The following is a 23,305-nucleotide window of genomic DNA, read 5'->3' as shown; positions in this document are numbered from 1 at the left end:
AGCATGGTGATGCATGTCTGTAATACCAGCTACTTGAGAGGCTGAGGCACAAGAATTGCTTGAGCCTGGGAGGCAGAGGCTGCAGTGAGCTGAGATCGTGCCACTGCACTCCAGCCTGGGCAACAGAGCGAGACTGTCTCAAAAAAAAAAAAAAGAAAGAAAGAAAGACTTAGTTACCAGCCCTGGATTACGCCATTATTCTTCATTGATTTTCCTGCACTCTGTCCATGTCTCTGTAAATAGTCCTTTATTAAACCTTCCTCAGTTTGTGTTCTTTCCTACTAATACATTGAATGATTTGGGCACAATAGCCCTGCTGCTTTGGGTCTCTAAAGGTTTTAATTCAGCCTTTTCTGTGTCAGATGTTTTGTCTTTCAAATAGCTCCCTATCATAAGTCATACACCCATTTTACAGATAAGAATGCAGACTCAGAAAAGTAAGGCAAATTAATACAGCAAAATAACTATCAACCAGTGATCAAGCCAGGTTTGCTAGTCTCCAAAGGCTGTGGTCTTTCAGGGAACTGCCATGTCTCCACAATTAAAAGATCATAGTTAGACTGGGCCAGGCAATAGCATTAAAGCTTAATTACTTTTTCCTAATATATTTTGGTTACAAATTTTAGTGGAAATCAGAAGGTTTGGAAGAAACAAGTATGTTAATGCCTCCTATGGAGAGTTTTACATTATTTTTGATTAATGAGATTCAGTAAAGCTTTTTGGAACAGTGGGCAGTGGTGGGGTGAATTCTCAACTTGCAATTTCTAAGGATAGGTTTTAGGGAGCAAGGAATAAATCTGTTGAGTACAACTTGGGGAGGATTAAGAGGAGTTCTATAGCTCTAAATAGATTCTTCAAATTCTATAACCCAAAAAGTTTCCAGAATTACCAGAAAGACATCATGGAGCCACATGTAAGTGCTAATGTTTTTTGTTTTTATTTTTTAGCAAGTTATTAAATAAAAGCAAGTGGGCCAGGCACAGTGGCTCATGCTTGTAATCCCAACACTTACCAAGGCAGGTGGATTACCTGAGGTCAGGAGATCAAAACCAGCCTGGCCAACATGGCGAAACCTCGTCTCTGCTAAAAATACAAAAATTAGTCGGTGTGGTGGTGCATGCTTATAATCCCAGCTACTTGGGAGTCTGAGGTGAGAGAATCTACTTGAACCCAGGAGGCAGAGGTTGCAGTGAGCTGAGATTGCACCACTGCACTCCAGCCTGGGTGACAGAGCAAGATTCCCTCTCAAAAAAAACAATTAATTTTAAAATAAACAGGCCAGGCACGGTGGCTCATGCCAGTATTCCCAGCACTTGGGAGGCTCAGGGGGGCAGTTCACCTGAGGTCGGGAGTTCGAGACTAGCCTGACCAACATGGAGAAACCCTGTCTCTACTAAAAAAAAAAAAAAAAAAAAAAAATTAGCCGGGTGTGGTGGCGCATGCCTGTAATCCCAGCTACTTGGGAGGCTGAGGCAGGAGAATTGCTTGAAACCGGGAGGCGCAGGTCACAGTGAGCCGAGATTGCGCCATTGCACTCCAGCCTGGGCAACAAGAGCGAAACTCCATCTCAAAAATAAAATGAATAAATAAAAATCCAAGCTTTTGGTAATATGTTTATACTGCTGAATCTATACTTATAGCGTCATTCTTGACTGAAAAATAGATTGCTTGATAGAACTGAATCTCTTCCTTTACTAGATACTAGTTTTAGGGTTTCAAAGTTGGTTTTCTCTAAGAGTATTTGTGACAATGCGAAATACCCACCCAAGAAGGACCATGCCTTCTTGTACCAACCCTGGTGCAAGCAAAATGATTGAGGTGTTTGGTTTCAAATGCAAGAACAAGAGCCTTGATGTTAACAAAACATTGAGCCGAACAACTGCCTTCCCTAGGAAACCAAATCAGAGGACTGGTTGTTCTACCAGTTTGATGGCCAGTGTTGTGATAGGTGATAGTGTCAGGTGAAGGAAAGTCAAGTGAGTTGTTACTGCCACTTACAAAGAGCTGTGATTGCTCCTGTGATTCCACTGCAAGTATCTGGCAGCTGTAGCTTTCACTACTGGGCTTCTGTTTCCAACACTGGGGAGGAATTGGCAGAGAATGAACATAGTTTACTATCATGATCTGTGCTTTCTCAGGGAGGTTGTAGCAGCTAACAGCAGATATACTATACATCAATTAAGATGACTACCAGGAAGAAAAAAATAATCCTTGCCGTGGTTTGGCTGACAGTACCAATATGGTCCTCTGAGACATCCCCTACCCCTACTCTAACCAACTTTAACTTTCATCACCAAGTTGACAAATTTTACAGGTGTATTACGTTACACTGCAATTCTGGGCAACTCTTAATAGGGCACTGATTACCTTGCATTATTTGTACTCATCTGGACATTCTCTTCCTTAATGTTTATTAGCCTGTACTTTTAAAGTTAAGGAGGGGGCCAGGCACCGTGGCTCACGCCTGTAATCCCAGCACTTTGGGAGGCTGAGGCAGGCGGATCAGTTGAGCCCAGGAGTTTGAGACCAGCCTGGACAACATAGTGAAACCCCATCTCTACAAAAAATACAAACATTAGCTGGGTGTGGTAGCGTGCTCCTGTAGTCCCAGCTACTTGGGAGGCTGAGGCAGGAGAATCGCTTGAGCCCAGCAGGAGGTTGCAGTGAGCCGAGATCACGCCACTGCACTCCAGCCTGGGTGACAAGGCAAGACCCTATCTCAAAAAAATAAAAAATAGTTAAGGAGGTGCAGGCATGGTAGCTCACACCTGTAATCCCGGCACTTTGGGAGGCCAAGGTGGGAGGATCACCTGAGCTCAGGAGATTGAGACCAGCCTTGGCCACATGGTAAAACTCCATCTCTACTAAAAAAATTAGCTGGGCATGTTGGCATGTGCCTGTAGTCCCAGCTACTCAGGAGGCTTAGGCTGCACTGACCTATGATCACACCACTGCACTCCAGGCTGGGTGACAGTGAGACCCTGTCTCAATAATAGGGCCGGGGGGGTGGCTCATGCCTGTAATCCCAGCACTTTGGAAAGCCGAGGTGGGTGGATTGCTTGAGCTCAGGAGTTCAAGACCAGCCTGGGCAACATAACGAAACCCCGTCTCGTTATACAAAATACAAAAAAATTAGCCAGGCATAATGGTATATGCCTGTGGTCCCAGCTACTCAGGAGGCTGAGGTGGGAGGAGGATCGCTGGCGCCCAGGAAGTTGAGGCTACAGTGAGTCAGGATGGCACCACTGCACTCCATCCTGGGTGAGAGCAAAACCCTGTCTCAAACAAACAAAAATAATAGTAATAAAAATAAGGAGAAGAAAAAATCAGTATGTGGAGTGGCTATTAAGTTAGTGGGAGAAGTCTCAAGAACACCATACAAAATAATAGAAGGGAGATGGAGGGAAACAACTTATAAGAAAATGTACAAAGCACTTAAAATATTTGAGATGAATGAGAATGGATGAGATTGCTGTTGCTTTTCTAACAGGTCAATTTCCTCTTCTATCAGCAGAGCACTTGTAAGTCAGAATGTAAAGGGATGTGATAGGATGAAGTTAATACTGTGCCCTCTACAAGTGTAAAGAAGTTCTTTGTTTTCTTCTTTTTTGTCTTGAGATGATCTCTTTGTCACCCAGGCTGGAGTGCAGTGGTGCAATCCCGGCTCACTGCAGCCTTGAACTTCTGGGCTCAAGGGATCCTCCCACCTCAGCCTCCTGAGTAGCTGGGACTAGAGGTGTGTGCCACCACACCCACTAATTTAATTTGTTAATTTTGTGGAGGTGGGGTTTCACCATGTTGCCCAGGCTTGTCTCGAACTCCTAGGCTCACGTGATCCCAAGTTACTGGGATTACAGGCATGAGCCATCTTGCCCGGCCTTCGTTCATTTTTTTTTTTTTTTTTGAGATGGAGTCTTGCTCTGTTGCCCAGGCTGGAGTGCAATGGTGTGATCTTGGCTCACTGCAACCTCCGCATCCCAGGTTCAAGCGATTCTCCCACCTTCAGCCTCCCAAGTAGCTGGGATTACAGGCATGCACCACCTGTCTGGCTAATTTTTGTATTTTTAGTAGACACGAGGTTTCGCCATGCTGGCCAGGCTGGTCTTGAACTCCTGACCGCCCACCTGGGCCTCCCAAAGTGCTGGGATTACAGGCGTGAGCCACTGCGCCTGGCCTCTTAGTTCATTCTTATAACAGTAACAGAGTAGACAGACTATTGGATAAACAACAAAATAGTACATGACTTAGATCTCTTGGCTACCAAACCTGGCCTTCTCTTAATTTCTTATTCTCAGCAAATGGAAGACCTATGTGACCAATACAGTAGCTACTAGCCATTCACAGCTATTTAAATTAATTAGAATTAAATAAAAAGTTGCTTGGGGCTGGCTCATGCCTGTAATCCCAGCACTTTGGGAGGCCAAGGCAGGTGGATCACTTGAGTTCAAGACCAGCCTGGACAACATGGTGAAACCCCGTCTCTACTAAAAATACAAAAATTAACCAGGCGCATGCCTGTAATCCCAACTACTAAGGAGGCTGAGGCAGATGAATTGCTTGAGCCCAGGAGGCGGAGATTGCACTCCGTGCCACTGCACTCCAGCCTGGGTAACAGGGCAAGACTCTGTCTCAAGAAAAAAGTTGCCTGGTTGCACTAGCCACAAATCAACTGCGCAGCAGCCACATAAGGCTAGTGGCTACTGTATTGGACAGCACAGATATAAATCATATTCGTCACTCAGGAAAGTTCTATTGGACCACCCTGAGCTACACCTCATATATCCAAGTGTATTTTTTTGTGTATCACTGAAAGTAATAGCTTGGGCAACATGGTGAGACTCTGTCTGTACAAAAGATTGAAAAAATTAACTGAGTGTGGTAGCACACACGTGTAGCCCCAACTGCTTAGAAGGCTGAGGTTGGGAGATCACTTGAGTCCAGGAGGTGGAGGCGGCAGTGAGCCATGTTCGTGCCACTGCACTATAGAGCCTGGGCAACAGAGTGAGACCCTGTCTCCAAAAAACAAAAAAGTTACATTTTTACTAATCTTGTAACAAATTGCTGATCACCTAAGAACATTTTATCACTAACCCCTATTCATTTAAAATTTTATTTTTCATGAATGTAATACATGTCGTATTCATTTTCCAAAAATTGAAGGAAAAGTGACTCTCTTCTTACAAGCTCCTCTACGTTTTTATACTCTATGCATTTTGAATATTTTTAGTAATGAAGATAGGCTGTGCCTCCTTCACTTGTCTGACCATGTAACCAGCGCCACGTGTTTTCAGTCTTTGCTGTATGAAACTAAATGTGCCATGCTCAGAGCTGCCACCCGTGTCCTAAGTCATGAAGCTAATCACCAAAGACTACTTGTGAACAAAGTAACAGCTGGCAAATGCATACCTTGAGAAGTGTTTCTTCCTTGTTTAGAGTCACTGGTTCATGAATGTTTTCCAGCCTGACTTCCTGATGTTAAATGCGTTTTGTGGAGTGCACACATTTGAAGAACGTGACTTTAAGTTCCTGGTTCAATTAGTTTAAGTGGCTCATGTAATGAATTCACTCAATGTACTTCCCTCACTGGAGATGTGAACTGCACTATATTTGGAACTAACACTTGCAATCCTATACACTGTTGCCTGGGTGTTGAGCTACAAATTTTGGTTAATATCACCATTAACTAGATTCAGGAAGTTATATGATGATGAATTTCACAAAGATTTTGGTGAAGAGAGATGTGACTGGTTTGAAAAAAAGGGGGGTGAGGGTGCTCTTCTCATAGGTTCCCAGTGTGCAGGGACTTCAGCTTGCTGACACTGTTGAATGAGGCCATGCATTCCTCCCACTGGGGCTTGCTTACCTGCTGACACCTGCCACGCCAGCCTGAGCAACTGTGTTGCCCTGACTCCTAGGCTTACCCCCGTTAACTTGGTGACTACACCTCACTGCTTCCAACAAATAAAACAAATGTGCCATCCATCCAGAAATGACCCAAGTGTGCACTAAACCCAGGAAAGACCTGAGATAAGAATAATCTAGGTAGCTTTAAATGTTCCTGTTCTCTAGGATCCAAACTTAGCCATCCCCAGTAAGATGCTGGGCAAAGGTTCTCATTGGTACATAAGCATCACAGAAGGCTGGTGAGAAGGGGACCGGCCTTTTCTAGTCATTATCAAATAATACAGCAGCACTGTGCTCCAGCCTCACAGGCTATCTGATGGGACGGGTGTGCATTTTGGCCACTGATCAAAAGACCTTGGTTATCACAAGAACCTTATCAGAAAAGCCCCACAGCATTAAACCTGAGTGCAGTATTCAAGGCAAGGTTCTGATGGATTTGTTCAATGGCTATGGGATTCAGATGGCAGACACTACATAGTTGCAAAAGCTTTTACTGCAGAAGGAAATGCCTATTATACTAGATATTGAGGCTACAGTATCAAATAAGGTAGACTTGGTCTCTGCCCTAATGGGGCTTACAATCTAGCAGCGACAAGAGATATCGAATGAGTAATTTTAAGTGTGCCAACTCTGGAGTGGGAAGTTTAGTGTGCTATACCAGACTGTTCAAAGTAGCCTGAAGGTTCAGGAAAGTCTCCCTGGAGAAATGTTAAACTGAAACATGAAAGATGAGTAGTTGCCAGGCAAAGAGGAGAGAAAAAGTGTTATTAGCAGAAGAAATAGCATGTGCAACGGGCCTGTAGTTAGAAGGAAGCAGACCTATTTAAGAAAGCAAAAGAGGGCTGGGCGCGGTGGCTCACGCCTGTAATCCCAGCACTTTGGAAGGCCGAGTCAGGCAGATCACCTGAAGTCAGGAGTTCGAGACCAGCCTGGCCAACATGGTGAACCCCCGTCTTTACTAAAAATACAAAAAAATTAGACAGGCATGGTGGCGGGCGCCTGTAATCCCAGCTACTTGGGAGGCTGAGGCAGGAGAATCCCTTGTACCTGGGAGATGGAGGTTGCAGTGAGCCGAGGCGGTGCTATTGCACTCCAGCCTGGGCAACAAGAGCAAAACTCCGTCTCAAAAAAAAAAAAAAAAAAAAAAAAAAAATCAACAAAAGAAATCCAAGATGGGCTGGGTGCAGTAGCTCACACCTGTGATCCCAGCACTTTGTGAGGCTGAGGTGGGAGGATCGCTTAAGCTCAGGAGTTCAAGACCAACCTAGGTAACATAGTGAGACCCAGTATCTACTTAAAAAAAAAAAATTAGCTAGGCGTGGTGGCATGCGCCCATAGTCCCAACTACTTGGGAGACTGAGGTGGGAGGATCGCATGAGCCCAGGAAGTTGAGGTACATGAGATGTGGTCCAGCCACTGCACTCCTCCCTGGGTGACTGAGCAAGACCCTGTCTCAAAAAAAAAAAAAAAAAAAAGAGGATACTCGGCCGAGCACAGTGACTCATACCTGTAATCCCAGCACTTTGGGAGGCCAAGGCGAGCAGATCATGAGGTCAACAGATCGAGACCATCCTGGCCAACATGGTGAAACCCCGTCTCTACTAAAAATATAAAAATTAGCTCAGCATGGTGGTGCACGCCTGTAGTCCCAGCTACTTGGGAGGCTGAGACAGGAGAATTGCTTGAACCCAGGAGGCAGAGGTTGCAGTGAGCTGAGATCGCAGCACTGCACTCCAGCCTGGCGACAGAGTGAGACTCCATTTAAAAAAATAAAATAAAATAAGTCTTATTAGCAGAAGAAACAGCATGGTGCAGTGGCTCATGCCTATAATCTCAGCACTTTAGGAAGCCAAGGCAGACAGATCACCCAAGGTCAGGAGTTTTGAGACTAGCCTGGCCAAAATGGCAAAACCCCGTCTCTACTAAAAATACAAAAAAATTAGCCAGGCATGGTGGTGCACATCTGTAATTCCAGCTACTCGAGAGGCTGAAGCACAAGAATCGCTTGAATCCGGGAGGTGGAGGTTGCAGTGAGCCAAGATAGTACAAGAGCGAGACTCTGTCTCAAAAAAAAAAAAAAAAAAAAAAAAAAAAAAAAGATACTGGGGTAAAAAAAGAAACCCAGGAGAACAGAAAGCTCTTGGGAAAGTGGTACAAGAGGGGTCTGGAGAAACAGACTAGAGCCAGGCTGGCAAGAACTTGGGCCTTGTTAAAGATTCAGAACTCGGCCAGGCATGGTGGCTCACATCTGTAATCCCAGCACTTAGGGAGGCAATGGTGGAAGGATCACTTGAGCCCAGGAGTTCAGGACCAGCCTAGGAAACATAGTGTGACTCAATTCTCCAAAAAAAGTAAAAATATTCAGGACTCTAACTAAGGAACAATGGGAGAACATCAGATTCCTCACCTGTAAAGTGGGAATAATAACAACAGTTATAGTTATCAGGGAGCAAAATGAGAATAATACAAATAAAAGGTCTTTTTAAGTTATAAAGCATTATAGGAATACTACTAAGATTATATTATTAGTAATAATAAGTTGTGCTGCTTTCTTAATAGAACCCAAGAGTTCAAATCTCCTCATAATGGGAATATGAAATACCCTCTAAAACCCTGACCTACTCCAGGGAACTGATGGAAAGGTCATAAGTTTATTTCAGTTGAAACTTCCAGTGTGAGGCTTATGAAGCCTGGGGGTGAATGCAGCTCTTTGGAGCAGGATCACACCATTTATGGCAATGTGGATTTCTCAGCTCTACACCAACTCCCTGATACCGCTTCCAGAAAAGATCATTCTGCCTCCTTCTCAAACCCACCAGAGCAGAATCACCAAAGCATTCTTGCCTCTTGATTTCTTTTTCTTTTTTTTTGAGACAGAGTCTCACTCTGTCGCACAGGCTGGAGTGCAGTGGTGCGATCTCAGCTCACTGCAACCTCCGCCTTCTGGGTTCAAGCAATTCTCCTGCCTCAGCCTCCCGAGTAGCTGTGACTACGTGCGCATGCCCCCACGCCTGGCTTATTTTTTCTATTTTTAGTAGAGACGGGGTTTCACTGTGTTAGGATGGTCTCGATCTCCTGACCTTGTGATCCGCCTGCCTCGGCCTCCCAAAGTGCTGGGATTACAGGCGTGAGCCACTGCGTCCGGCCACCTCTTGATTTCTTATAGCCAAAGCTCAAGCCCAGCATCTTTTTTTTACTTTCTTTCTTTTTTTTTTTTTTTCCTGACAGAGTCTCACTCTATTGCCCAGACTGGAGTGCAGTGGTGCGATCTCCGCTCACCGCAACCTCCGCCTCCTGGGTTCAAGCAATTCTTTTGCCTCAGCCTCCTGAGTAGCTGGGACTACAGGCATGCGCCACCATATCCAGCTAATTTTTGTATTTTTAGTAGAGACGGAGTTTCACCATGTTAGCCAGGCTGGTCCTAGCTCAGCTTTTATAGCAGCTGCCATCATTCCAGAAATGTTACACTCTGAGCTGTTCATGGCAAAATCATCATCCCAATTGGTGCCTGCTTTATTACACTTTAGGAAAAATTCCAACTATTTCCAAATATGTGATACTTTATTCTTGCAATGGTTCCGAGTAGTAGGCACAACCAGTAGTCAAATTTCACAGAATGGATGAGAAACCTGGAGTTTACCTCTCCAGACCAGCCCTGACATGCCACCATGGAGACATAATGGTTCATTTTGGGCCATTTCCTCTCTGCCTGCAAAATATGAAACATTACCCAAGTATAGGAGGGCAGAGCTTCTGCCCAGATAGGCATGTGATTTACCATTACCACAACCCTCTTGCTAGCTGTGAGTAGAACAAACTAGACACAGTTCTTCCCCAGAGAGGTCACTGACTACTCTAAATGTTCTATAGTACTACACCCCAGAGGCTGCAGACTTGCATTTTTTTTCTTGACCTACACAATGCTTTGAAAGTCTTTTTGAAATTTTATTTACTTATTTATTTTATTTTCTCATGTGGCCAGTGGGTGGGAAGACCAAAAACCCTCAATCTGCTTGAAAATTTCCATTCCAGCTTTAAAAAATCGAGGTATTTTAAATAAAAATCCAGATTACCAGCTTTTCTTGAAAAATCACCATCCAGCACAGCAGCTCATGCCTGTAATCCCAGCAGCTCATGCCTGTAATCCCAGCATTTTGGGAGGTCAAGGCGGGATGATTCCTTGCTTGAGCCCAGGAGTTCGAGACCAATCTGGGCAACACAGCACAACCTTGTCTCTACAGATAATTTAAAAATTACCCACAGGGTTGGCTGGGCGCGGTGGCTCAGCCTGTAATCCCAGCAATGGGGAGGTGGAGGTGGGTGGATCATCTGAGGTCAGGAGTTTAAGGCCAGCCTGGCCAACATGGTGAAACTCTGTCTCCACTAAAAATACAAAAAATTAGCCAGGAGTGGTAGCGCGCACCTGTAGTCCCAGCTACTTGGGAGGCTGAGGCAGGAGAACTGCTTGAACCCAGGAGGTGGAGGTTGCAGTGAGCTGAGATCATGCCACTGCACTCCAGCCTGGGTGACATAGTGAGAGACTGTTTCAAAAAAAATTAGGCGGGCATGGTGATGTGTGTCTGTGGTACCAGCTACTCAGGCGGCTGAGCTGGTTACACAGCATTCAGTCACTTACACAGCACTGCCACATCCTTGTGATCTGCACTGTGGTTGATGTTTTTATTATCATCTCTTCCACCCTCCCATTTTTCAGAAAAGGACCTGAGTTCCAGAGAGTGCTTTACCCAAGGTCACACAAGTCATCACTGGAAACTCTGTCAAAACCCAGCTGTTCTGAACACTCAGTGATGCATTTATTTTATTTTTTTGAGACGGAGTTTTGCTCTTGTCACCCAGGCTGGAGTGCAACCGCACAACCTCGGCTCACTGCAACCTCCGCCTCCCGGGTTCAAGCGATTCTCCTGTCTCAGCCTCCCAAATAGCTGGGATTACAGGCGCCCACCACCACATCTGGCTCATTTTTGTATTTTTAGTAGAGACGGGGTTTCACCATGTTGGCCTAGCTGTTCTGGAACTCCGCCCGAGACAGGGTCTTTTTTTTTTTTTGAGATGGAGCCTAGCTCTGTCACCCAGGCTGGAATGTGGTGGTGAGATCTCAGCTCACTGCAGCCTCTGCCTCCCAGGTTCAAGAGATTCTCCTGCCTCAGCCTCCTGAGTAGCTGGGACTACAGGCGTGTACCACCATGCCCAGCTAATTTTTGTATTTTTAGTAGAGACAGGGTTTCACCATCTTGGCCAGGCTGGTCTCAAACTCCTGGCCTCAAAGGATCTGCCCACGTCAGCCTCCCAAAATGCTGGGATTACAGGCGTGAGCCACTGCGCCTGGCTTTTTTTTTTTTTTGGAGACAGGGTCTCCCACTGTCATGTAGGCTGGAGTGCAGTGGCACAATAATCACTCACTGCAGCCTCTACCTCTCGGGCTTAATTGATCCTCCCACCTCAGCCTCCGAAGTATCTGGGACTAGAGGTATGAGTCATCATGCCCAGACTAATATTTTAATTCAAACATTTATTAACTTAATGCTTTAATTTACTAATTGAATTTCATTAATTCAATTCCTAGTTAACCAAAAGAAACCCAGGATAGCTGGAACAAAGAGGACTCATGCTGGCTGGAGTGCAGGCAGGACGGCTGGAAAGTAGCCATCTTGGACCATAAAGAGGAAAGCCCATGTTATGCTGGGCTTGGTGGAAATCGACACACTTTGTTTATGCCTCTGGATATATTATTCACCGCTGGGCAATTTAGCCTACTATGATTATGTTTTGTTTCTTTGTTAGTTAAAAAAAATTTCATGGAGTCAATTATACCTAAAAACAAAATTGGGATTTATTTGCTTAGTTTTCTATGTTCCAATCATGAATTTATAGTCCATCATTCACTAAAAGTGTAGATTTTTCCTGTATTCATTTCATCTTATTTCTTGGGTACCTCCCTCCTGGAGGCTTTTGTCCTCTGGCTCCAGCCTTACTGATTGCTCCCTAGGCCTGCTGCCAGGCCAGCTATCACCCTAGGATTTCCCTTCATTATCATCTTGGAGACTTTCTTATTTCTCACCTATACTGGAATATCCTGTTGCCTGGATCACGTCTTCCTGTTTCTTGGTTTATTCTCTTATTCTGGTGCACCATATCCTCCAGTAGTTTCCTGAGAAAGGGTACATGGATAGGAAATAAGATTTCACGTATCTGAAAATATGCTTTATTTTTTATTTTTTTGAGACAGGGTCTCACTCTGTTGCCCATGCTGGAGTGCAGTGGCATGATCATGGCTCACTGCAGCCTCTATCTCCCTGGGCTCAGGTGATCCTCCATGTGCAGCTTCCAAGCAGCTGGGACTCCAAGCACAAAACTTTTTTTTTCTTTTTGTAGAGATAGGGTTTCACCATGTTGCCCAAGCTGCTCTTGAACTCCTGAGGCTCAAGTGATCCATTAGCCTCGGCTTGCCAAAGGCTTGGGATTACAGGCATGAGCCACTATACTTGGCCCTGAAAATATGCTTACTCTACTGAATTCACAATTTAAATAATTTATAAAATTATATATCATAAATCATTGGAAAACATTCCTACATTATCCTTCAGCATGGCTAATAAGAAACATGATGCCATTCTCATCGCTGTTCCTTTGAATGTGACCTGCTTTTTCTATGTTTTAGGATCCTCTATTAACACTTTGATCAGAAACTGCATGATAATATGTCTGAATGAACATTTTCATCCATTACATTGTATACTCAGTGGGCCTTTCATTTTGGAAATCTAGGCCATTCAGATGTGAGATGACTTCTTGAATTTTTCCTTTGATGATTGTTTTCTCTCCATTTCTCTATGTTCCGTATCATTATAACGCTTCTTTTTTTTTTTGAGACGGAGCCTCACTCTGTCACCCAGGCTGGAGTATACTGACGCAATCTCGGCTCACTGTGACCTCCGCCTCGGGGGTTCAAGCAATCCTCCTTCCTCAGCTTCCCGAGTAGCTGGGATTACAGGCATGCGCCACCATGCCCAGCTAATTCTTGTATTTTTAGTAGAGATGGGGCTTCACCATGTTGGTCAGGCTGGTATCGAACTCCTGACCTTGTGATCTGCCCACCTCGGCCTCCCAAAGTGCTGGGATTACAGGTGTGAGCCACCACACCCAGCCCTCTGTAATGCTTCTTAATTGAGTATTAGTCTTACTGGGCCACCTTTAGTTTTTAAAAAATTTTTCTGGCTTTTAGGGTTTTTTAAAAAGCTATTTTCTCAATTTTATCTTCCAACTCATTGATTAAAGTTAATGGTTATCATATTTTTTAGATGTTTTATTCTCCAATGTTCTTTTTTAAAAAAAACCTGTTCTTATTTCATTGATACAACATTGTTATATCTCTGAGAATATGTATCCTCTGTTTAAAGTTTAGATTTTGTTTTGTCCTGTTCTAGGCATCATAGTTGGGATTACAGGCACACACCACCACCCCCAGCTAATTTTTGTATTTTCAATAGATATGGGGTTTCGCCATGTTGTCCAGGCTGGTCTCGAACTCCTTACCTCAGATGATCCACCCCACTTGGACTTCCAAAGTGCTGGGATTATAGGTGTGAGCCACTGCACCCGGCCTAGATCAATTTTTTTTTAATGGGCAAAATATTTAAACAGGTATTTCACAAAATAAGATATATGATGGTCAGTAGACTGGTAAAAAATGTTCGACATCATTGGCCGGGCGCGGTGGCTCACGCCTGTAATCCCAGCACTTTGGGAGGCCGAGGCGGGCAGATCATGAGGTCAGGAGATCAAGACCATCCTGGCTAACACAGTGAAACCCTGCCTCTACTAAAAATACAAAAAATTAGCTGGGCGTGGTGGCGGGCACCTGTAGTCCCAGCTACTAGGGAGGCTGAGGCAGGAGAATGGCGTGAACCCGGGAGGCGGAGCTTGCAGTGAGCCGAGATCGTGCCACCGTACTCCAGCCTGGGTGACAGAGTGAGACTCCATCTAAAAAAAAAAAAAAAAAAATGTTCAACATCATTAAGGTCATCATAGAAATGCAAATTTAAACCATAATGAAATACTATGACTAGAATGGCTAAAATTAAAAAGACTGACAATATCAAGTGTTTATGAAAATGTGGAGCAACTAAAACTCTCAAACATCTGTGGTAGAAATGTACAGTAATACAGCAACTTTGGAAAAGAGTTAGGCAGTTTCTTATAAATATATGCGCACCATATGACCTAGCATTTCCACTCCTAGGTGGAAATAAGATAAAAGCACATGTCCAAGCTGGGCACGGTGGCTCATGCCTGTAATCCCAGCACTTTGGGAGGCTGAGGCGGGTGGATCACTTGAGGTCAGGAGTTCAAGACCAGCTGGGCTAACATGGTGAAACCCCGTCTCTGCAAAAAAATACAAAAAAAATTAGCTAGGCATGGTGGCACATGCCTGTAATCCCAACTACTCGGGAGGCTGAGGTTGCAGTGAGCCGAGATCACCCTATTGTACTCCAGCCTGGATGACAGAGTGAGACTTTGTCTCAAAACAAACAAACAAACAGATGTCCACACAAAGACTTACACAAAAACGTTCAAAACAGCATTAATTCATAGTAGCCCCAGACATAATCCAAATGTCCATAAACAGGAGAATGACTAAGCCAATTCTGGCAAATTCCTACATCAGAATATTACTCAGCAAGAAAAAGGAACAAACTATTGATACATGGAACAACTGGATGAATCTCACACTAAGCAAACGACAACAGACACAAAAATAGTACATGTTTTATGATTCTATTTATACAAAAGTCTAAAAAAAGACAAATCTGGCCAGGCGTGGTGGCTCATGTCTGTAATTCTGGCACTTTGGGGAGGCTGAGGCAGAAGGATCACTTCAGTCCAGGGTTTGAAACCAGCCTGGGCAATATAGCAAAACCCTGTCTCTACAAAAAATACAAAAATTAGCCGGGTATGGTGGCACATTCCTGTAGTTTCAGCTACTCAGGAGGCTGAGGTGGGAGGACTGCTTGACCCAGGAAATGGAGGTTGCAGTGAGTCGAGACTGCATCACTGCACTCCAGCCTGGGTGACAGAGTGAGACCCTGCCTCAAAAAAAAAAAAAAAAAAGAGACAAATCCAATCTATGATGACAGAGGACAGACTGGTGGTTGCCTGGAGATGGAGGTGGAGGAGGAGAGTCGTTTGGAAGTGACACAAGAACTTTTGGTGGTGATAGAAATGTTCACTATCTTGATTGTGATGGTGATCAGATTAGCATAGAAACCTAAAACCTACATTTAAAAAAATATATTATACCACAATAAAGGCAATTTAAAAATACACACAATGAGATAACACTATACATCCACCCACTAGAATGTCTAAAACTAAAAAGACAAGACTGACTGGGTGCATTGGCTCACACCTGTATTCCCAGCACCTTGGGAGGCCAAGGTGAGAGGATCACTTGAGTCCAGGAGTTCAAGATCAGCCTGAGCAACACAGTGAGACCCTGTCTCTACAAAAAATAAAATTAGCCAGGAGTGGTGGCATGCACCAGTGGTCCCAGTTACTTGGGGTGTTGAGGTGAGAAGATTGGCTGGGCAGGTTGAGGCTGTAGGTCACTGCACTCCAGGCTGGGCAACACAGCAAAATCCTGTCTCAAACCACTTTGGAAAACAGGTTAGCAGCTCCTTATATAAAAATATAAGCTTAACATATGACCCAGCAACTCTACTCCTAGCTATTTTTCCAAGAAAATTCAAACTTGTCCATCCAATGACTGGCACATAAATATTTATGACAAGTTTATTTATAGTAATCCCAAATGGAAGCAACCCAAATGTCCATCACCAGATGAATGAATAAATGTGTGGTACATCCATGCAATGGAAAATGATGAAAAGGGATGAACTACTGCTATGCACAACAATGTGCTTAATTTCAAAAACACACGGAGCAAAAGAAGCACCAAAGAGTACATATGGCACGATTTTACTTACATAAAATTCTACAGAACACAAAATAAAATAATGTCCACAAGTAGACTGTGGCTGTAGGATGTAGGAGGTTGATTGCAAAGGAGTGTAAGTCATGGTGCTGGTAAATTGGTTCCCAAAAAAAGAAAGAAAGAAAAAGCCTGGATTTGTGGTACTTACTGTTTTCTGTGGTGTAAATACTCCCACCATGACCAACTTTGAGCTACTAATACGATGTTACTAATGTAGATTTGGGAAGAGATGTACCTATTTGGCTCTCCTGAGCTGGTACTAGCTAGTTCCAGCACATTACCACAGAAAGGAACAAAGGTGATCCGATGGTCAATATCTTGACTGTGGTAGTGGTAGCACAGGTTTATACATCTGTCAAAACTTACCAAACTGTACTCTTAAAATTGGTGCACTTTCTGCATGTAAATTATATTTCAGAAACAGTTATGTTTCAAATAAATATCAGCAACAACCCATATGCCCAATAACAAGGGACTGGTTACATTCGTTTATTGTCTATCCTCTTGATAGACTAGGATGCAGCCATTCAAACTTAGAAAATTTCAGCAACACAGCAACATGCTTTGCTATACTGTATCATGTTTTGTGGCAGAATAGGAAATTTTATTTATTTATTTTTATTTTTTATTTTTTTTGAGATGGAGTTTCACTCTTGTTGCCCAGGCTGGAAGCAATGGCGCAATCTTGGGTCACCACAACCTCCACCTCCCAGGTTCAAGCGATTTTTCTGCCTCAGCCTCCCAAGTAGCTGGGATTACAGGCATGCGACACCATGCCCAGCTAATTTTGTATTTTTAATAGAGTCAGGGTTTTTCCATGTTGGTCAGGATGGTCTTGAATTCCCGACCTCAGGTGATCCACCCGCCTCAGCCTCCCAAAGTGCTAGGATTACAGGCGTGAGCCACTGCGCCTGGCCAGGAAATTTTATTTTTACCATATGTTTGTCTATGCAAATTTTGTGGGCAGATGGATAACATGAGGCTTTTTGAAAGCACTGTCATGAGTTAATTCTTTTCTTTGTATTTAGAAGCAGTATACAGCAAAATGGTTGACAGCCCAGAATCTGTAGTCAGACTACCTGGGCTAGTAGTATTCAGATCCCAGGTGTCACTTCTCTCAGCTGGGTGACCTTAAGCAACTAACCTAAACTCTTTGAGCCTTAGTTTCCTTTTTTGTTTTTTGTCTTTTTTTTGAGATGGAGTCTCGTTCTGTCGCCCAGGCTGGAGTGCAGTGGCGCGATCTTGGCTCACTGCAACCTCCACCTCCTTGGTTCAAGCAATTCTCCTGCCTCAGCCTCCCGAGTAGCTGGGATTACAGGTGTCCACCACCATGCCCGGCTAATTTTTTTGTATTTTCTCATAGAGACGGGGTTTCATCATCTTGGCCAGGCTGGTCTTGAACTCCTGACCTCATGATCCACCCGCCTCGCCGCCTCGGCCTCCCAAAGTGCTGGGATTACAGGCATGAGCCACCGCACCTGGCCAAGCCTTAGTTTCTTGACTGTAAAAAAGGCACAATAGGAGTACCTATTTTGGAGGGTTGCTGGGAGGATTAAATGAGTTACTATATGTAAAGAGCCTTGAACAATACAAAGAGTAAGTGTTTTAAAAACATCAGGCTGGGTGCAGTGGCTCATACCTATAATACTAGCACTTTGGGAGGTGGGAGGTTCACTTAAGCCCAGGAGTTTGAGACCAGCCCGGGCAACGTGACAAAACCCCATTTCTACAAAAAATACCCCCCAACACACCCCAAAAAATTAGCCAGGTGTGGTGGCACACACCTGTAGTCCCAGCTACTGAGGAGGCTGAGGTGGGAGGATCACTTGAACGGGAAGTTCAAGGCTACAGTGGGATCACATCACTGCACTCCAGCCTGGGTGACAGAGCAAGACGCTGTCTCAAAAAAAAAAAACAAAAAAAAAAAAACGGCCGTGTGCGGTGGCTCACGCCTGTAATCCTAGCACTTTGGGAGGCCGAGGCAGGTGGATCACCTAAGGTCAGGAGTTCGAGACCAGCCTGACCAATATGGAGAAACCGCGTCTCTACTAAAAACACAAAAAAATTAGCTGGGCATGGTGGCACATGCCTGTAATCTCAGCTACTCGGGAGGCTGAGGCAGAAGAACCGCTTGAACGCAGGAGGCGGAGGTTGCGGTGAGCCAAGATCGTGCCATTGCACTCCAGCCCGGGAAACAAGAGCGAAAGTCGGTCTCAAAAAAAAAAAAAAAAAAGCTATTATTTTCATGAAGCAATGATATTGTTTGGACAATAAAAATGCTTACTATGTGCTAGGCAGGAAACACAGGAATTTATATGACATGGCTTCTAACCTTGAGGAGCTATAAATGTGGTTCTCAATTGTGGGGAGGATTTAGCAGGGATTCACTCCCTTCCTAGGAGTTATTCTGTAACATCTGGAGACATTTTTGATTGTCCCACCATGACTTGGTGGGAGAGGAGCCAGTGGAACTTAGTAGGCAGGGGCCAGAAATGCTGCTAAACATTCTGAAATGCACAGGACAGCTTCCCCACAGGTAATTATGTGAGGGCAGGCACAGTGGCTCATGCCTATAATCCCAGCACTTTGGGAAACCGAAGCGGGTGGATCACTTGAGGCCAGGAGTTCGATACAAGCCTGGGCAACACAGCAAAACCCCATCTCTACAAAAAATACAAAAATTAGCCAGGTGTGGTGGTGCATGCCTGTAATCCCAGCTACTCAGGAGGTTACCCAGCTACTGGGAGGCAGAGGTCACAGTGAGCCAAGATCACGCCATGGCACTCCAGTCTGAACAAGAGTGAGACTCTGCTCTCTGCCACCACCCGCCCCGCAACACCCACAAAAAAAAAGAATTATGTTGTCCAAAATAATCAAGGTTGAGAAACCCTGAGTCATAGTCTAACTCAGGACAAAAGATACATGCATACATACAAATTGTACAAGGCAGACAATCAAAATAGAGCATTATGCAATTATACATATAAAAAAAAAAAAAACAGAAAAGATAGAATAGCCCTGGGCCAGAATACAGGATTCCCTGTGACACCTGGCCAGGAAGACAGGCCTCAGTGAACTTCCAGTTTTGGGACCCAGTGGACATACTTCAACTATTTGCAACTTTTAGCTTATTCTATCAGTAGGTACCTTTTTGAAAGGTTAAGTCAAAGTTAAAAGGCTTCACTTCTGCATTGCACTACCAGTGTGAAAATGTACTGGGGCCAGTTCACGTATGTTTAATTCATATTATCTTTTCAATGCAACTTGATAAAGAGTTGAGTCAATTTAAAATTCTTAAAAGGGCGGAGCAAGGTGGCTCATGTCTATAATCCCAGCATCTTGGGAGGCGGAGGCAGGAGGATCACTCGAGTCCAGGAGTTTAAGACCTGTCTGGGCAACATAGGGAGACCCTGTCTCTACAAAAAAATGAACAAAATTAGCCAGGTGCAGTGGCTCACACCTGTAGTCCCAGCTTTTTGGGAGGCTAAGGGAGGAGAACTGTTTGAGCCTGGGAGGTTGAGGCTGCAGTGAGCCAAGATCATGCCATTGCATTTCAGCCTGGGCAACAGAGCAAGATCCAGTCTCAATAAATAAATAAATAAATAAATAAAATCATTAAAAGTACATTTTTTGGAGTCAACAAGAAATGATACATAGGAATATTTTGGTTTCCATTTAAAATAGAACTATTTTTGGGAAAATATGCCAATATTTTAATGGTGGATATAATTTGAGGTTGCAGGTGGTTTCTGCGGAATTCCTTTTCAAAATTCCTACAGTGAGGAACATATATTTCTTTGATAATCTGAGAAAGAAGAAAGCATCTGGGCGCAGTAACTCACGCCTGTAATCTCGCACTTAGGAGGCTGAGTCAGGTGGACTGCTTGAGCTCAGGAGTTCAAGACAGCCTGGACAACATGGTGAGACCATGTCTCTACAAAAATTAGCTGGGTGTGGTGGCATGTGCCTGTAGTCCCAGCTTGAATAGCGGTGGTGGAGGCTGCAGTGAGCCAAGATTGCGCCACTGTACTCCGGCTTGGGTCAGTGTAAGACCCTGTCTAAAAAAAAGCCTGATGTAATCCATACATAGTTTAAGGAAATGCAACTTGAAGTCTCGGTGTAATCCTCCCCATCCTACTAAACCATGTGGCCACCAACTCCTCCCACTTGGGAAACACTGCAAAGTGGCACCACCACCCATTCCGCAGTGCAAGCCAGAAATCTAGTAGGGACCAGTGGACACTTCCCTCTTCTTTCAGTCAGTCGCAAAGTTCTTCATGCCACTGCATTCTAGCCTGGGAGACAAAGCGAGATCCTGTCTCAAAAAAAAAAAAAAAAAAAAAAAATCACCAAGCTCAATTAATTTCGCTCTTTGTGTTTCTACCATTACTTCCACCCTTCTCCTTTTCACAAGTATCATGTCCTATGTGATTACTGCAACGGCCTCCTAACTGGTCTCCCTGCATCTGCTCTTTCCCCTTTCTGCCCAATCTCGACATTGTAATGACCATCCTCCTTAAAACCTTTCAATAGCTCTCCTTTGCTCTTAGGATATAGACAAAACCACTTGCATGGCAGGGAAGATCTTATATGGTCTTGCCTCCACTCAAAACTAGCTCAACTCAATCCCTTGTTCTCTGTTTTGGGGACACTGGCATTCTTGCAGTAACTTGTAATCCCCAAGCTCCTTCCCACCAGAGTCTCCATACACACTATTCCTCTCTTCTTCACCTGAGTAACCCTCTTCCCTTCCTCAGCTAAGCTTTCCCTGAACTCCCTGACTGGAACCTTCCTTGACATGTGTCACTTTTACAACTTTACATGTTTGAGAGATTAAATGATTAAAGTCTATCTTCCCTAATAGACCAAGGACCCCTCACTTAGCACAAAATACATGGTAAGGAGATAACAGCCAATGCATACATAACATGCTAGACTGGCATTCACCATGTCTTTTATTTATTTTTTTAAATTAAAATTAAAGCTGCCATATTTTTATTTTCTTTTTTGAGACAGGGTCTCACTGCGTTACCCAGGCTGGAGTGCAACGGCGTGATCTCGGCTCACTGCAACCTCCACCTCCTGGGTTCAAGTGATTCTCCTGCCTCAGCCTCCCGAGTAGCTGGGATTAAAGGCTCCTGCCACCACGCCTCGCTAATTTTTGTATTAAGTACAGATAGGGTTTCACCATGTTGGCCAGGCTGGCCTCAAACTCCTGGGCTCAAGTGATCCTCCAGCCTTGGCCTCCCAAAGTGCTGTGATTATAGGCATGAGCCACTGCACTCAGCCCATTCACCATGTCTTAACTCACTTAGGACCTCCCTATTTGTCCCTACATAGTAAGGACAATTAATAGTCTCATTTTACATTGAGGAAAGTTAACTCACAAACTAAGAAGTGGTAGAGCTGGGATAGGAACTCGGGCACCCAATTTCTGGAGTCTGTGCTCATCACTCAAGCTCCGGTACCTCACCAGCATTTACTGAATGTGAGTACTTTTGATAAGAACTAAACAGCACCATCAGTAACTTTAGTTCAACTAAAGTCAGTTCATTTTGATTTTGGTAAGGATTTTATGTTTGATTGGAACTTTGCTGTAAAACTTTCATTTTCCCAGCATTTTACTTCAGCCACAGGGTCTAGCTGTCACCCAGGCTGGAGTGCAGGATCATAGGTCACTGCAGCCTTAAACTCCTGGCCTCAAGTAATCCTCCTGCCTCACCCTCCTGAAGTACATGCCACCATGCCCGGCTTTTTCAAAATTGTATGGGTTGGGCGTGGTGGCTCACGCCTGTAATCCCAGCACTTTGGGAGGCCGAGGTGGGCGGATAACTTGTGGTCAGGAGTTTGAAACCAGCCTGGCCAACATGGTGAAACCCCATCTGAAATATAAAAAAAATTAGCTGGGCGTGGTGGTGGGTACCTGTAATCCCAGCTACTTGGGAAAACAAGGGATTGAGAACAAGGGATTGAGTCGAGCTAGTGCTGAGCGGAGGCAAGATCATACAAGACCTTGCCTGCCATGCAAGTGGTTTTGTCTATATCCTAAGAGCAAAGGAGAATTGCTTGAACCCGGGAGGCGGAGGTTGCAGTGAGCTGAGATGGCACCACCGCACTCCAGCCCGGGTGAGAGCGAGACTCTGTATCAAAAAAAGAAAGAAAGAAAGAAAAAAAATTGTATAGAGACAGGGTTTTGCTCTTATTTCAGTTGCTTTAAAAATCCATTTGCCCTCACTGGTATCATCATGACTGATGTTGAGACAGAGGTAGCCCAGCAAACTGCTGGAGAGCAGGGGAAAGTTAGCTTGAGTGAAACAAATTATGGATAATTTGTAGTGTAGGTAACTCAGGTAAGGACAATTCCAGGATTTTCACAGATGTCATCTCACTTAATCTTCATTGACTTTTTAGCGGTGGTGGGGGGACACAGTCTCACTGTCGCCCAGGCTGGAGTGCAGTGGCGCAATCTCAGCTCACTGCAACCTCTGACTTCTGGGTTCAAGTGATTCTCCTGCCTCAGCCTCCCAAGTAGCTAGGATTACAGGCTCCCACCACCACACCCGGCTAATTTTTGTATTTTTAGTACAGACAGGGTTTCACCATGTTGGTCAGGCTGGCCTCAAACTCCTGGGCTCAAGAGATCCTCCAGCCTCAGCCTCCCAAAGTACTGCGATGACAGGCGTGAGCCACCACGCATGGCCAATCTTCGTTGATTTCTTTTTTTTTGAAATGGAGTCTTGCTCTGGCACCCAGGCTGAATGCAGTGTTTTTTTGTTTGTTTTGTTTTGTTTTGTTTGAGATGGAGTCTTGCTGTCATCCAGGCTGGAGTACAGTGGGTTTTTTTTGAGATGGAGTCTTGCTCTGTCACCCAGGCTGGAGTGCAGTGGTGCAATCTTGGCTCACTACCACCTCTGCCTCACGGGTTCAAGCAATTCTCCTGCCTCAGCCTACTGAGTAGCTGGGATTGATTGCAGGTGCCCACCACCACGCCCGGCTAATTTTGTATTTCAGTAGAGACAGGGTTTCACTGTGTTGGCCAAGCTGGTCTCTAACTCCGGACCTCAGTTGATCTGCCCACCTCAGCCTCCCAAAGTGCGGGGGATTAAAGGCGTGACCCACCACGCCCTGGCCCAATCTTCACTGATTTATAACAAAGTTACACACACAGGGCAGTTCTTCCACAGTTAATAGATGAAGCAAAAGGCTGGGGTTAGGGAACTGCTAAGCCATGGGAAATCCACTAGTCACAGTATGGTGTGAGGAATGGTGTCCCTACATTTGTAGCTTCAAAACTGCAAAGATATCTCTAGCAGAGAAAGACCATTTCTTCCTCTTTTAACAAAGAGTTGGGCAATCTTTCCTAACTCTTTGTGAAACCTTTCAACAAAG

General features: G+C 44.5%; 1 protein-coding gene across 6 annotated transcripts in view; it reads right to left on the bottom strand.

Annotated features, from left to right (window-relative positions):
- LOC104002794 (uncharacterized) overlaps positions 1 to 23,305 on the bottom strand; it is a 45,975-nt gene that overhangs the window by 20,755 nt on the left and 1,915 nt on the right. For 2 of the 6 annotated variants that reach the window (XM_063798337.1, XM_009431849.5), the window contains exons 2-3: positions 11,984 to 12,073; positions 1,999 to 2,079 (exon numbers count right to left, since the gene is read on the bottom strand). In XM_063798337.1, coding sequence (XP_063654407.1) covers positions 1,999 to 2,079; positions 11,984 to 12,073 — 171 coding nt within the window. Of the gene's footprint in view, positions 1 to 1,012; positions 1,084 to 1,998; positions 2,080 to 9,487; positions 9,614 to 11,983; positions 12,074 to 23,305 lie in introns of those variants that run through there. The other 4 variants (XR_010152803.1, XM_063798338.1, XM_063798339.1 and 1 more) reach the window with 4 other exon arrangements.

The sequence above is a fragment of the Pan troglodytes genome, chromosome 19 (genome assembly GCF_028858775.2).
Source record: "Pan troglodytes isolate AG18354 chromosome 19, NHGRI_mPanTro3-v2.0_pri, whole genome shotgun sequence".
Lineage (NCBI taxonomy): Eukaryota > Metazoa > Chordata > Mammalia > Primates > Hominidae > Pan > Pan troglodytes.
Note: the sequence above shows the minus strand (reverse complement) of the source record. Positions and strands in the feature narration are given on the sequence as shown.